General features: G+C 38.1%; 1 protein-coding gene across 1 annotated transcript in view; it reads left to right on the top strand.

Moving 5' to 3' along the window:
* The first annotated feature begins 9,973 nt into the window (after positions 1 to 9,973).
* Positions 9,974 to 13,665, top strand: part of TGFB2 (transforming growth factor beta 2) — a 99,845-nt gene continuing 96,153 nt past the window's right edge. The window contains exon 1 of the mRNA XM_051998286.1: positions 9,974 to 11,667. Coding sequence (XP_051854246.1) covers positions 11,328 to 11,667 — 340 coding nt within the window. The 5' untranslated portion in view covers positions 9,974 to 11,327. The remainder of the gene's footprint in view (positions 11,668 to 13,665) is intronic.

The raw sequence follows: 13,665 nt of genomic DNA, 5'->3' as shown, positions 1-13,665 counted from the left end.
AAATACAGAATGCAAATAAGTATGAAATTCACAGCATCCTCAAATACTAATATAGTGTCAAGAATTCTGTGTATTAGTTTAGAGAGACCTGATATTTCTTTTGCTTTCTCTGAGAAATATACACATACAGACAGACAGACAGACAGACATCTATAGACAGTTGTATCTATATACATAAAAAAAAAAAACATGCATGTAATACACCTATATGTATCACTTAGGACCATCCTTCAGATGACCTGATTTTATGGCCAACAGAAAATCAAGGATAAGCAAGTGGAACACAGACTTTGTAAATAAAAAAAATCACCTTTTATTGTACAAATTTACAATTTAGGACTTATGCCACCACCCATGTTGTAGGTTATTAATCATTATACAGTCATCTTTTGAAGTCTTATTTCACCAGATCCCCATCTATATTTATATTACCAAAGTAATACAATTGAATTTTTTGCGAGTTCTGATATAAGGCTAATTACTATCATTACTGCAGTGATGTGCATTTATCTAATGAAAAAGTACCAGCTTTAGTTGCTATTCTTGCATTTAGTACTAAAATGGAACATTGCAATTGCAGGTTAATATTCGAAGAACTGCCAATTAAATTTAGTCTATGCAGATTAAAACAGTAAATAATAAGCTTTTGTCCTCCTTATTCTGTCTATTTTACTCATTCATGTTAAACTTTATTCTCTGTCAACAAAATATTCCAAGCTTTGGAAATTGTTTTAAATATAATATTCAAATAACTTTTCATTGAGACAGGCCTATGTTCTTTGTATGAGTTTTTTCTACTGGCAGACGGAAATTAAATTGTGTGATCTGGTGGCTAGATTAAGTCCTTGGAGTACTGGTTGTATAAGTATTTTTAGTGTTCTAAGTGTAGTTGAATGAAAGGAATATTTAATATGGAGTCAGAGAACCTGTGTTCAAATTCCAGCTCTGTTGCTCACTACTTGTGTGACTTTATACAACTCATTTAACCTCTCAGTTTCCTAATTCCCAATCCTCAACCCCCTCCAAACTTCCTTTTTAGTATTGAGGGCACCACAATACTCCCAATTTCCTGCATTTGTAACCTCAACTTCACACTATCTTCTCCCCTGGCTTATATCTAATCTGTTTAGTAATTTCACCTTTCCAACATCTCTCAAATGTGTCCCCTTCTCTCCTATTGCTATTCCCCATACTCTGTAAAAGTCCTCATTGCCTATGCCTAAACTAGTTTAATAACTTGCTGATGGGGATGTCTGCCTCAAGCCCCTCCCCTCTCCAATCCTTCCTCCATATAGACTCCAAAAATATTTTTCCTAATGTGCAGGCCCAAACATGATAGCCCACCCCACCCCCAGTATCCTTTTTCTCTGACCTCCAGTAGCTCTCTGTCATCTCCAGGATCAAATGCAAAATCCTAGATGTTCAAAGCTATATAAAACTGCCCCCACACACACCTTTAACATCTCACAACATACCCCTCCACATTCTTCTTAATATAGTAATACTAGATTCCTTGCTATTCCATGAACAAAACACTTCATTTCTTTGCTCTGGATTTTTTTACTAGTTGTACCCCAAGCTTAGAATGCTCTCAACTGATCTCTTTCATCAAATCTCAACTAAAATCCCATTTTAATCTATAGGAAGTCTTTCCTAACCACTCAATGCTAATGTTTTTCCCCCTCTTTAATATTTGCTTTTATCTTGTATATAACTTGTTTTCTATGAATTTGTCTCCCCTTGTGTGTGTGTGTGTGTGTATACACACACACACACACACACACACACACACACATATATATATATATATATGTATATACTCACACATAAATAGTTCTTGATGGCTTTTTTTATATTACTAGTGTTTAGCACAGACCTTGGAATATAAAAGAGAGAGAAAGAGAGAGAGAGAGAGAGAGAGACAGAGAGAGAGAGAGAGAGAGAGAGAGAGAGAGGAATTATTTTGGCAGTCTGGTGAAGCTTAGGGACCTCTTCTCATAATAATGTTTTTAAATTTGTAAAATAAAATACATACAAAAAGAAATCAATTATATTGAAATGTACTCATCTATCTAGTTTTCTGTCTATCTACATAGTGTTGGACTAGATTCTATATTCCCTTCAAGCTCTGAATGTACGACCCCATGATCTATAAACCTCAAAAAACTTCTGTGTTGCTACCCTGCATCAGTTGAAGGGATTTTCACATAAGAAATTTTCTTCCCCACTGAAATTTAAGATTTAAACCAAAAATAACAATAGAAATAATTTTGACATTACATGTTTAGTAAATTAGCAATGGTAAAATACATAGTTTGGTTTGTGGGCCTTTTTAAATAAAAATATTACACTGTAGAACCTCTAGGTGGCATGATTTAAGCTATCATTGAATCAACTGTTTTCCCCCAATCCTATGAATGGCTGGTTTCTTCACACTCAGCAGATCAGCTTTCAGTTGATAAGATGCATTGCTAAAACTGGCTGTACTGCAGCAATTCAATTATTTACCTTGTTCAGGTAAAGCCTTAGTCATTCCACTGTGAGGAGATGAAGTGCTCTTTGAAGAAAAGAATTTGTGTAATTATCCCTAGTAGCTATAGCAAAACATTTGGCCAAGTGTCCTGGGACCTTTGTGTACCATGCTAGAGTAAGGGCTCCTTAATTTGGTAATGTCACTTTTTCAATTTATTTGTTTGAGATTAAATACTTAGCATCCTTTCTGAAAATTGCTGGCCAAGCCATTTGGGGAAATTATTCTCTTTGTATTTCACATTTGGATATAACCAAAAACAATCTAAAGAGGTCACAAATTGTAGAAATCCCAACCCCATCATTTTTTTTTTTTTAAACAGGAAACATAAGCCCTTTCAATATTGTGAAGTAACTTCCCAGGTGTCCCTGGTTTTGTGAAGCAGTTACTGTTTATTAAAAAGGAAAGATCAACATGTAAAAAGACAGCATTATGGGGAGCTGAAAGCACCAAATGACAAACAGAACCACTCTGTTCTTTTTCTGTACCAGCACTAAAATGGGAAGGGAAAGATTTTGCTTTTTGGAATCTTAATCGGTTGCTCATTTTCTAAAATTTAATGATACTGCCGTTAGTTCATCTTTTCCACTTAGTTGCCACTTTGCAAATTCTTGATAAGCCTCTTTCTGGCTTCACCCACCTCTACCTTCTCCAACATGTTTTACACATGAATATCAAGAGTCTTCAGGAATTTTCTCAGCCTTTTGTGTCTTTGTTTTGATCCAGATTTACATTTATTCTAAAAGGTGCAAGAAAAAAAAAAGATGTGTTAAAAGTGTAATAATGGTAGTAGTTTTTGTAGTATCTTTAGCACAAAGAGTTAGAATAGGAGGGAGGGGAATTATTAATATATTACTCTCAATCTAAGTTTCCATCTTAGTATAAGTCTTTACCATCTATCTTGAGATGGTCAGGAAGGTGGTCAGGAAGGTATTATCTGAGTGCAATATCTCTGACATAGCAAGATTATGTCAAAATAATTGGGAAATGAATGTTTTACATTCATCATCCCAAGCAAAAGCTCATCATTGAATCTCTCTGTCTTTATACCATATCCTGAAATAATGCAAAAATAAGAACTCATAGGTATAGATCCTTTTCAATCAATGGTAGAATTAGAACTCCTAGGCAATAAGAATTTAAATACCTTAGAAAATATATATGGTAAATTTTTAAAAAGTAAAATCCATTTAATAGGAAATTGACTTATTGCATTGTATTTATAATTTGTTTTAATTTCAATTTATCAAATATTTAGTATTGTATGCCAGACTAGAGACAACTAAGTGCAAAAATAACAACAATCCAATTCTGTTCTCAAGAAGATTATGTTTTATTGAGAAACGTATAGAGAAAGTGTAGATGAAATATAAAATACTTTGGGATTAAAACATAATCCACAATTAAGATTATTTAATTTTATTGAGAAGATAGGGTTTTATTGTAAAGGAGAAACTGAATTTGGAAGATGAAAAAAAAATTCTAAATTGAATAAACCAAAATCCAGGAAAAGAAATTTGAAAAAAAGTTAAAATATTCATTAAAATTCTTTTTTTTAATTAAAGCTTTTAATTTTTCAAAACATATGCATGGATAATACATATTAATATAGTTATCTTGCTGCACAAGAAAAATCAAATCAAGCCAGAAAAAAAAAATGAGAAAGAAAATAGAATGCAAGCAAACAACAAAAAGAATGTAAATGCTTTGTTGTGGTCTACACTCAGTCCCCTTAGTCTTCTCTCTGGGTGTACATGGCTTTCTTCATCACAAGATCATTAGAATTGGTCTGAATCAAGTCATTCTTGAAGAGAGCCATGTCTACCAGAATTGATCATCATATAATCTTGTTGCTGTGTATAATGATCTCTGGGTTCTGCTCATTTCACTCAGCATCAATTCATGTAAATCTCTCCAGGTCTCTCTGAAATCATCCTGCTGATTGTTTTTTATAGAACAATAATATCCCATAACATTTATATACCATAACTTATTCAGCCATTTTCCAACTGACAGGTATCCATTTGGTTTCCAGTTTCTTGCCACCTCAAAAAGGGCTGCCACAAACATTTTTGACAAAACATTTTTACCTAATATGGAAATAATAATCTAGAATATTATTTGTAACAGTTTAAGTTAATGGGACAGGTAGAGAGGAAAATAGTAATCAGTGTTAACATAATCTGAAGGCCTCTAGAAGCACTTTGGGCCTCCTAATAGCAAATCTGGAGTATATTCTTTGCTGGTAAGTACTTTGATGAGTCAAGACCTGGAAACTGGTATAGCAGAGTGATGAGCAGTATAGGAGTACCACTGGCACCCATGCAAGTAGTTAGGGGAGATGATATATAACCAGAAAACCTGGATTCAAATCTTACATTTGAGTGGGAACAGGTAACTTTCACTTTTTCTGAGCTTTGATTACCCTGTGTAAAATACTGGCTGGGACCAAATATCTATATTCCATCTAGTTCTAAATCTAGGATCTTATGATATGTTTAGCTGGATTCCACTTGCTAACTTCTTTCCTTTTCCTTGCTTGAGGGCTTGCTATGTTCCTTGGGTGATCTGACACTGCCTCCAAAATAATGAATCATCAATATAAGAGTTGTTCTCTTCTCTGAATGGTCTCTTTCATATAAGGACTGCTCTAAGCTTTTATTTTTAGGTGGAACAATAATTCCAATATCTTTTTGATCTCTAATTGTTAAGCAGAAAAAAAAAGACAAGATATGAAATGATATCTCTGTATGTGGCAAGGCAACTATGTTAATGGAATATATTATACAATCTATAAACCGTAATGAAATGTGTACCAGATAAAATGCACTAAGCATCCCATATATTATTATCTCTAATAAAAATGTATAACTGAGAAATGGGTTTGCATACTCCAAAAGTCATATTTGTATTATCTGATTTGCTTTTCTCTGCATCATTTATCTCTTCCATTCCATTTACCTTATCTTGCATCTCCCTCTTCTCTTCATTGAAGACCCTACTCTTAGTGTTGTTCTCTTTCCCAGCAACCAAATGTCAAATACTTGTATTGCTAAATGGGTTATTGACCTTCAGAAGTGAGGGAGAAGGAGATGGGGGTAGTTGGGAGTATGACCATAATGCACTGCTCACCACCTCCTTAAAAAAGTTGATTCTTTTGCCATAATCAGTTGTTATTACTCATGACACTCATATGTCATGGTACTAAATACTTTGCTACAGGTTTTATTTTCATGCACTTCACCTAATTTACTAGTAGACCAAGAGTGGAAAACTTCTGGCCCAGAGGCCTAATTTGACTCTCAGTGGGAAAGTGTTCTATGTATTGTGAGAATTTCCCCATTGGGACACTGTTCCGAACATCCCATTTACCATGTGCCTCTTAAAGTTTAAGAAATAGAGTACTTTCAGACTTCTGAAGAATTATTAACAAGCTAATCATAATTTTAAAGGGTAGCAGTCACTTGCTCAGACTCTCACAACCCAACTTTGACAACTTTACCTATAAATCCTTAAACCTATTTTTAAAAAGGCCTGCTCTTTCCTATTTTCCTGCTGTCCCCTGTCCCTCTGGCCTGCCTTTTTCTCTAGCCCCCTTCTTTCCTCCTTACCATCTTTCATGTTATCCCATTGTTGCCCCTATTAGAGTAGGGAATCTCTGAGTTGACTATTTGCCTTTTTTTGGTATTTTCACTATGTAGCACATAGTAGTTACATAATAAATGGTTTTTGATTTGATTCTACTCTAACCATCCTTTAATTGGCTACAATATAGAACTGAAATACATTCTGTAGTATTTATTTCTTTATTTATGAAACAGTCTTATATGTATAAAATAATCTTATTTTTAAATGGTAAACAGAATGTCATTTTTTAAAGAAAAAGTCAAATTTTTAACTTGTATGATTTTTAATTGTTTACTAATTTGTAAAATTAGTCATAGTGATCTTAGGGGAAAAAAATAACTCTTCTCATACATTTAGACTATACACACACACACACACACACACACAAAAGAAAAAATTCACAAAAACCATTTCATTTTTAATTTAATATTCTACAACTTGAAAAGTTTTCCTGTAGATAATAATGCATAGGAAATTGATAGTATAGTGATATTTTAATTATTCTTCAACTGTTCTTTCCCCTTTTAGGTATCTGAACAGCATACATAGGCTTGAAAATGCTTTTCAGTTAAGCAACTGAGAAGCAATTTGGAACAGTAGATAGAATGAAATGAGATAATTTTTGTAAAGTGCTTTGTAAACATAAAGTGCTGCATAAATGTTAAAACTAGTATTATTAGGATAATCTGCAAGCAAGAATTTAAGACTACCTAGTACTTTGCATAGTGTTTGGTATATAGTAGGCACTTAATAAATATTTATTTATTTATTTTTGTATTATCACATTAAAGGATTATCTCTCATCTTTTGCATTTATTAGATGACAAGATATATAGAAAAATTTAATTAGTTCAGTAGTTTAATAATTTTCCCCCCAACCTCTTTAAAATCACTATGGGATTATAAATGAAATTGATCTTTTGTTAGCATTAAGAAGGACCCATCAGCTCACCAGCTCCTCTCCCTCCCAGATCAATAAGGTTAATGCTGAAGAATAGCAATAAGTATTTGTTTTGTCATCAAACATTTGATTAGTCTGTTGTAGGAATTCCAGAAGACCTAAGTGAATGGTACTATTTAATGAGTAGGCCAAAGTTAGTGGCTGAAACAGCTGCACCCTCCTGCACTCTAATGTGGAAAACAAAGAATTCGGTTTCAAGTTAAGTTACAAGAGATTTAAATCTTTACTGTATTTCAGGATTTTAATGGTAAACTAGTATCCCACTCTGACCATTTCCTAATTCTTTCTGTGGACACAGATACATCCAGTCATTGTATTTTTTCTATCTGGATACTCAGCAAACCACAAGCAAAGTTGGGGGGAGGAGTTGACACTGAAAGCCATTGTTATAGATACATTTATTAAATGCTTACTGTGTGCCAGATACTATTTTAAACACTGGGGATACATATAGAAACAAGCAAGGCAGTCACTTCCATCCAGGAACTTATATTTCAATGTAGGAGAAGGATACTGGAAGTGAAAGGGAGGGAAACTAAATAAGGGCATGATGAAGAGAGAACTGGGAAGTTGTCTAGAGCTTCAAGAAAGGCAGGGCACAAATTGCATATCAGGGTCAAAGGATTCAGGGGCTGAGATCAGATGGAAGGAAGATGGTGGACAAGGGTGGGTACTTAATAAAAACAATGAGATGATGGAGCACTCCATTTATTTTTAATATTAACCTTTTCAACAGATGAAATAAACAAATGACATAGTACCCCATTACTATACTTTAATTTCATTGAGTGACCAATTTTGGAAAAAGTACTTTTGGGTACCCGGGATCTTTTTAGTAGATATCTCACTATTGGTAATAATGAGCAAGTACTCCCAAGTGAAACTAAATGTCATTTATCTTTTTTTCATTTTTCTTTACTCAGCTTGGTGGTTTCCTCATTTTTTTCAGAAAATGAAGAAGTAAGTATATGACTGTTACCTGAAAATTATAGAGGATGAAATAGCCACAGAGCCATGAATTTAGATATAATTTTCTTCAGAAAATAAATGTGGTATTTTCACTCTGAGACTGAGAAATAGAGATTGATTTAATAGAAAGAAAAGAGATCTCTCAATGAGAAGTTCTGAACCAATAGATGAGAATCTGCCCATAGGTTGTGCAGCCTTTCTTTCATAGAAAGTCTCCAAGATGGTTGCCATACTTCCTTTTCTACTGTACCCATCCCTCCGATTTACTGGGCTTCCCAGTAGGGAATAGATGACAACCAGATGTAGCACCCTCACACCTGTTTTACTAACGGACTTTACTCTCAGCCCTATCCTGTCCTTCACCACAATCTGGTGTGACAGGTGCTATTAACTTCCCTATTTTACAGATGAAGTAACAGAAACTGAGATAAATTAGTGACTTGTCTAAGGCCTTACAGCTAGTGCCTGAGGAATATTCAAATGGTCTTTCTGACTCCAAGTTTAGTACTCTGTCCATATACTAGATGTTTAATCCATGCTTGTTGATTGATTGTATGGTCACAAAACATTATTGCCAATGCCAAAATGGACCCCCTTTTCCCAAAGCAACTACTCACATTTTAAAGCCTTATGACCTCAACATACTGAAAGGATTATTGTTTCTTGGTTGCCTCTCTTGAACTGCCTACCAATCTCAGTCTCCTCTGTTATTTTTTTGTTTTGGTTACAGGGTGGTGGCAGGATCTCCTTTAGCTTACTGGCTACTTTGGTCACATGCCCTTCAGAACCCTATTCATATCTAGAACTTGAATTCTAAAAGCTGTGACTAGTGCCCTGTGGTTTTTCTGTGTTGCAAGGAAGGAAAGCATTGTTTTTCAGAGAATGGGATAGTTAACCTTCCTAAGTGTTGGAGCCCTTCCTACCAGATTGACTTCTTTAATTATTATATAACTAGTAAAAAAGAAAAGAAAAGAATAAGGTTAACTGGCAGAATTTTATCTTTCATTTCTTCAAAAGAGGAGACTAAGGTACAACATTATAAGGTGTGTGTAGTAGATTGGAACTCAGTTCACCAGATGAATGATCATAGGGAAAAGCAAAACAAAACAAAAAACTGAAGGACAAACTTCTTGACCAGAGGAGGAGGTGAAGAGTGAGCCAAATAGTGGATTAAACAGCAACTGAAGAGAATGAGAGTTATCCCGGATCTAGAATTTGAGATAGGTGAAGAGAGGACTTTCTTTAGGTGTGCCCTGGTGAGTGAGCAAGTTGGAAAAGCTGGGAGATTTAATGCAAATAGAGCAGAAGAAAGGTGAAGTGTCCCTTTGTGTGTGTGTATGCAAATATGTGTATATGTTTGCTTACACACACATGTGCATAACATAGAAATATATTTTGCCATTGAGAACTATGAAGCCCTGGCTTTCAGAAAGAAGGTATAATAAATGTAGGGTATATGCAAGCCTAACCTTCCAGAAGAACCGCCTAAAGTTACTTTATAAAAGTAAATGCAGTTAATCATTTTTGTAAGAGCTGCTATACTCATACTTATCCCTACCTCCTTCAATCCCACACCCCATCAGCGCCTCTGAGAGACTCAATAGCTGGGGGTAAGAAGGAAAAAAAAAAAAAAAAAAACGGGAGGACTTCAGACTGCAATCCCAGCACGTCACTTTGTTGGAGGCAAACACGTGGTTCGAGGAGAACTTATAAATCTCCCTTCCCCGGCAAGATCGTGATGTTATCTGCTGGCAAAAGTTTCCCTCTGAGCTGAGCTAAAAGAAGAGAGAAGGAGAGAGAGAGAGGGAGAGAGAAAGAGAGAGAGGGAGAAAGAGAGAAGGAGAGAGAGGGAGAGAGAAAGAGAGAGAGAGAGAGAGAGAGAGAGAGAGAGAGAGAGAGAGAGAGAGATGGAGAACAGAGTATAACGGTCTTCCAATCCATTCAGGAAAGGAACCAAAGGGTTGCCTGATAGAAAAGGAGAGAAAAGAAAGCCGGAGAGATTCTTTGACTTTCCGGGTGGCAAGTGCTCGAAAATAACACAGGGAAGATTGGTCAAGCCAGCCAAAGACGGAGAGAGGTTGGGGAAAGGGGAGGTGGGAATCCAAAGGAGCAAGCAAGGAACCCACCGAAAACAACCCCCAACCCCCTTAGGAATAAAGCATCTCCCCAACCAGTCCTTCCAAGCCGCTGTCTTTGCGGACAGCCAGGAGGAGAAGACGGCGGCGGCGGCGGCGAAGGCAGCGTTGGCGGCGGCGGCCGGGGCAGTGGCTTGTTTGTAGCTGGGTTACAGTTTGGTTTGGAGGAGCAGAAGGAGGAGGAGGAGGAGGAGAAGGAGGAGGCGGCTGCAGCTACAAGAAGTAACCCGGGCCGGGTTGGTGCACGCTGCCCGGGGTGCATGCAACAGCTTGCGGCACCCGGAGCGAAGATCGTCGCCGCCTTTGCTGCCCGTTACGGACTAGGATAGAGCGGGGTGGGAAGCGGAGCGCACCCCGCCTCCCCTCAGTGTTCTGGGCTCTCCCCCAACACACACACACACACACACACACACACACACACACACACACACACGTGTGCGATTCTCGGCTACTCCTCCAGCTTCGGTGTGTATCTTCTCTCCCAGAGACATCGGCGCCCGCAGTGGAAGTGGGGAGAGCTGCCGCTTGTTCCTCACCCCCTTTTTATTTTATTTTTTTATTTTTCATCCCTCTTTCACCTTCTCAACACCCCCAGCATCCCGGCGCACCCTTCTCGATCGGGTTGTTAGTTGCCAACTCTGGGGCCTCTCCATCTCTCCTCACTTTGGCAGCAGGACACGAGTTCAGATTCGCCCCTCCGGGCTGGACACTGATACACTGAACCCTGAGTCCTTCAGCTCAATGATTTCTGCCTAAGAGGTTTTTCCCTTCTTTTTTCCCAACCCGTTGCCCTTGCCCCACCAAAAGAAAAGAAAAAAAGAAAAAAGAAAAAAAAAAGAAAAGAAAAAGGAAAAAAAAAAGAAAAATTCAGAATCCCCCCTAACTCACTCAACTACCCAGCCCCTATTTATGTTGCCACCCTTCTGAAGACTCACATTTTCTTTTTTTAAGACAATTTGAGAAAGGTCATTTGGTCAATATCTTTGGTTTGCCAAGTTACGTGCTTGATCTGATTTTTTCCCTTAAATCTTCATCTATTTTCCATTTTAAAGACCCCCTTACTTTTATAACTCCCCCTTCCGATTCTTAAAAAAAAAAAAAAAAGATGCACTATTATCTCCTAAGCGTTTTCCTGACCCTGGATCTGGTCACCGTGGCGCTGAGCCTCTCTACCTGCAGCACACTCGACATGGATCAGTTCATGCGCAAGAGGATCGAGGCGATTCGGGGCCAGATCCTCAGCAAGCTGAAGCTCACCAGCCCCCCTGAAGAGTACCCCGAACCCGAGGAGGTCCCCCCGGAGGTGATTTCCATTTACAACAGTACCAGGGACTTGCTCCAGGAGAAAGCCAACCGGAGGGCAGCAGCTTGCGAGAGGGAGAGAAGCGACGAGGAGTACTATGCCAAAGAGGTTTACAAAATAGACATGCCCTACTATTCGGAAAGTAAGTGCTGCGTTTAATTCTTCTCGAGTGTCTGAAGTTTGGAGGTGCCCGGTACTTCCAAACTTCCTCTTATCGTCCTCTCCTCTCCCGTGTTCCATCTCTGCTCAAGCTATCTTTTCCCCTGGCCCAAATATTCTTTAGAGTTGGGAACTAAAGGCAATTTCTTTGTACCTTTACTTTCTGCTTTTCTCCTTTCCCCTCCCTTTTCTATTTCCTCCTTTCCCTCCGAATCTCCCTCCGCTGCGCTCTTCTTTTTCCTCTTTCCTGAAAATTCATCACACGGTCCATTGGCCAGGAGGCAGCTCTCCTCAGCAATCTACGATCCAGATTCCCCAGGGGCAGAGTTGACTGTAGAACTCTTGGTAGGTTTATTTTCTTTGGGCGGAAAGGTTTGTTAGCAAAATGGGACTTGAATGGTTAAAAAAAATTAGGAGAGGAGAGGGCGAAGACTTGCTTCTTCTCCCCATCTCCCGCCCCATTGCGAATCTGATGGTCAATTTTTAATCCGTCTCCGTTGTATCTCTATCTATAACTACTTAAAAACGACAACAACATCAAAACGTACCTCTAAAAAAAAGATGTCACTTTAAATTTTGTTTTTGATCTCCTCAATGCATCTCTTGCCACCAGAAAATGAATGCAAGTTCCCCCTTTTTATTCCTCCTCCTCCCCATTTTGTAATTTCACTTTCAGATCTTTCATTCATAAGGAAATGGGAATTTTTTTTTAGTACTTGAGTTTTAAGTCGACTTTTCCCCCAAAATGAGTAGAGCCTCACTTCTCTTCCCAGCCACTCATACTCAGTTGGTCATTATAGTTTTGCTAATGGTTTAGTAGAAAACTCTTGCCCTTTATTTTGCTTAATAGTTTTATAACAAGTCCTCTCTTTTCAACCTTTGTGCTAACTCCCTTTTTTCATTTGCCCTCGGCAGTTGTTTTGATGATGCATTCCTAAATCTAAGAGGGAGTAAAAGAGCCTTTCCTGCTCCTAGACTGTGCTGGGTTGCCATATCCTCAAATCCATCTGGCATACAGTAGTGACTGGAGTGAAATGATTTATTGTGGAGTTCTTGGGGGGAGAGGGGCGGGGAGAAGGGAATGGGGCTGTTAGCTTGAAATAGATTCAGAGAGCTTCTTTAAAAAATGCCTCCTGTGATACCTGAGAGGGTTAAATACCAGGAAGAAGCAAGGGGGGAAAATCCTTCAGCTTTACTGTATTCCAAGCCCCAATCTCTTTCCGTTTCATTGGCTGCCCGTTTCTCTCCTCCCCTTTCCATGCCCTATATACTTGTTGGCCGCTTTTGCAAATTCTCTGCGTCTTGCCTAAATAGATAATACAGCCATCTTGGTAACTTTATCCAAGAGTTTCTAATTGCAGGGCGGTGCATCTTTTAATATATTTATTTTTAGTTTAACAAGTCGCTGCTTTATGGCTTGTCATGTCTTGTAGATGATGGTCCCAGAATGACAGCCAGTGTGTCTGAACCCCTGCCTTTTCGGCAGCCTTTCTTCTGCCGCTGTTGTCTCTCTTTATTGTGAAATGACAGCATCGGGTTCGGGACACTGGCAGGCAGGATGATTTTATTATTGTAATTATGGCACCCTCCAACAACAGCTATAAGAAATGAGCGCCACCCCTGTTATCCCCAGGGAAATAAGCCTTTTTACTTGGGCAGGAGCCAACGGGATATTCGGAAAGCAGGCATTGCAAGCTGTAGCAATACCAGGGAGACAGTGAGGAATCAGGCCAGCTTTTTTTTTTTTTTTTTTTTTTTTTTTCCCCGGCACGTGCAACAGCCCTGCTGGTACTTGGGTGGACAGAAAAGCACTCGGTCTGGTGCCTGAACAGGTCGTGCTTTAGGCGTTTAGCAACAAAAGCTAAAATAAATTGCTCTCAGTTGTTGGACACATTTCTAACTTGTAACTAATTGTTCTAGAGATACCAGATTATCTCAGAAGAATGTATCCATCCAGAGTTCTTCCCAGTAGAACCTTAGA

The sequence above is a fragment of the Antechinus flavipes genome, chromosome 4, assembly GCF_016432865.1.
Source record: "Antechinus flavipes isolate AdamAnt ecotype Samford, QLD, Australia chromosome 4, AdamAnt_v2, whole genome shotgun sequence".
Taxonomy (NCBI): Eukaryota; Metazoa; Chordata; class Mammalia; order Dasyuromorphia; family Dasyuridae; genus Antechinus; species Antechinus flavipes.
Note: the sequence above shows the minus strand (reverse complement) of the source record. Positions and strands in the feature narration are given on the sequence as shown.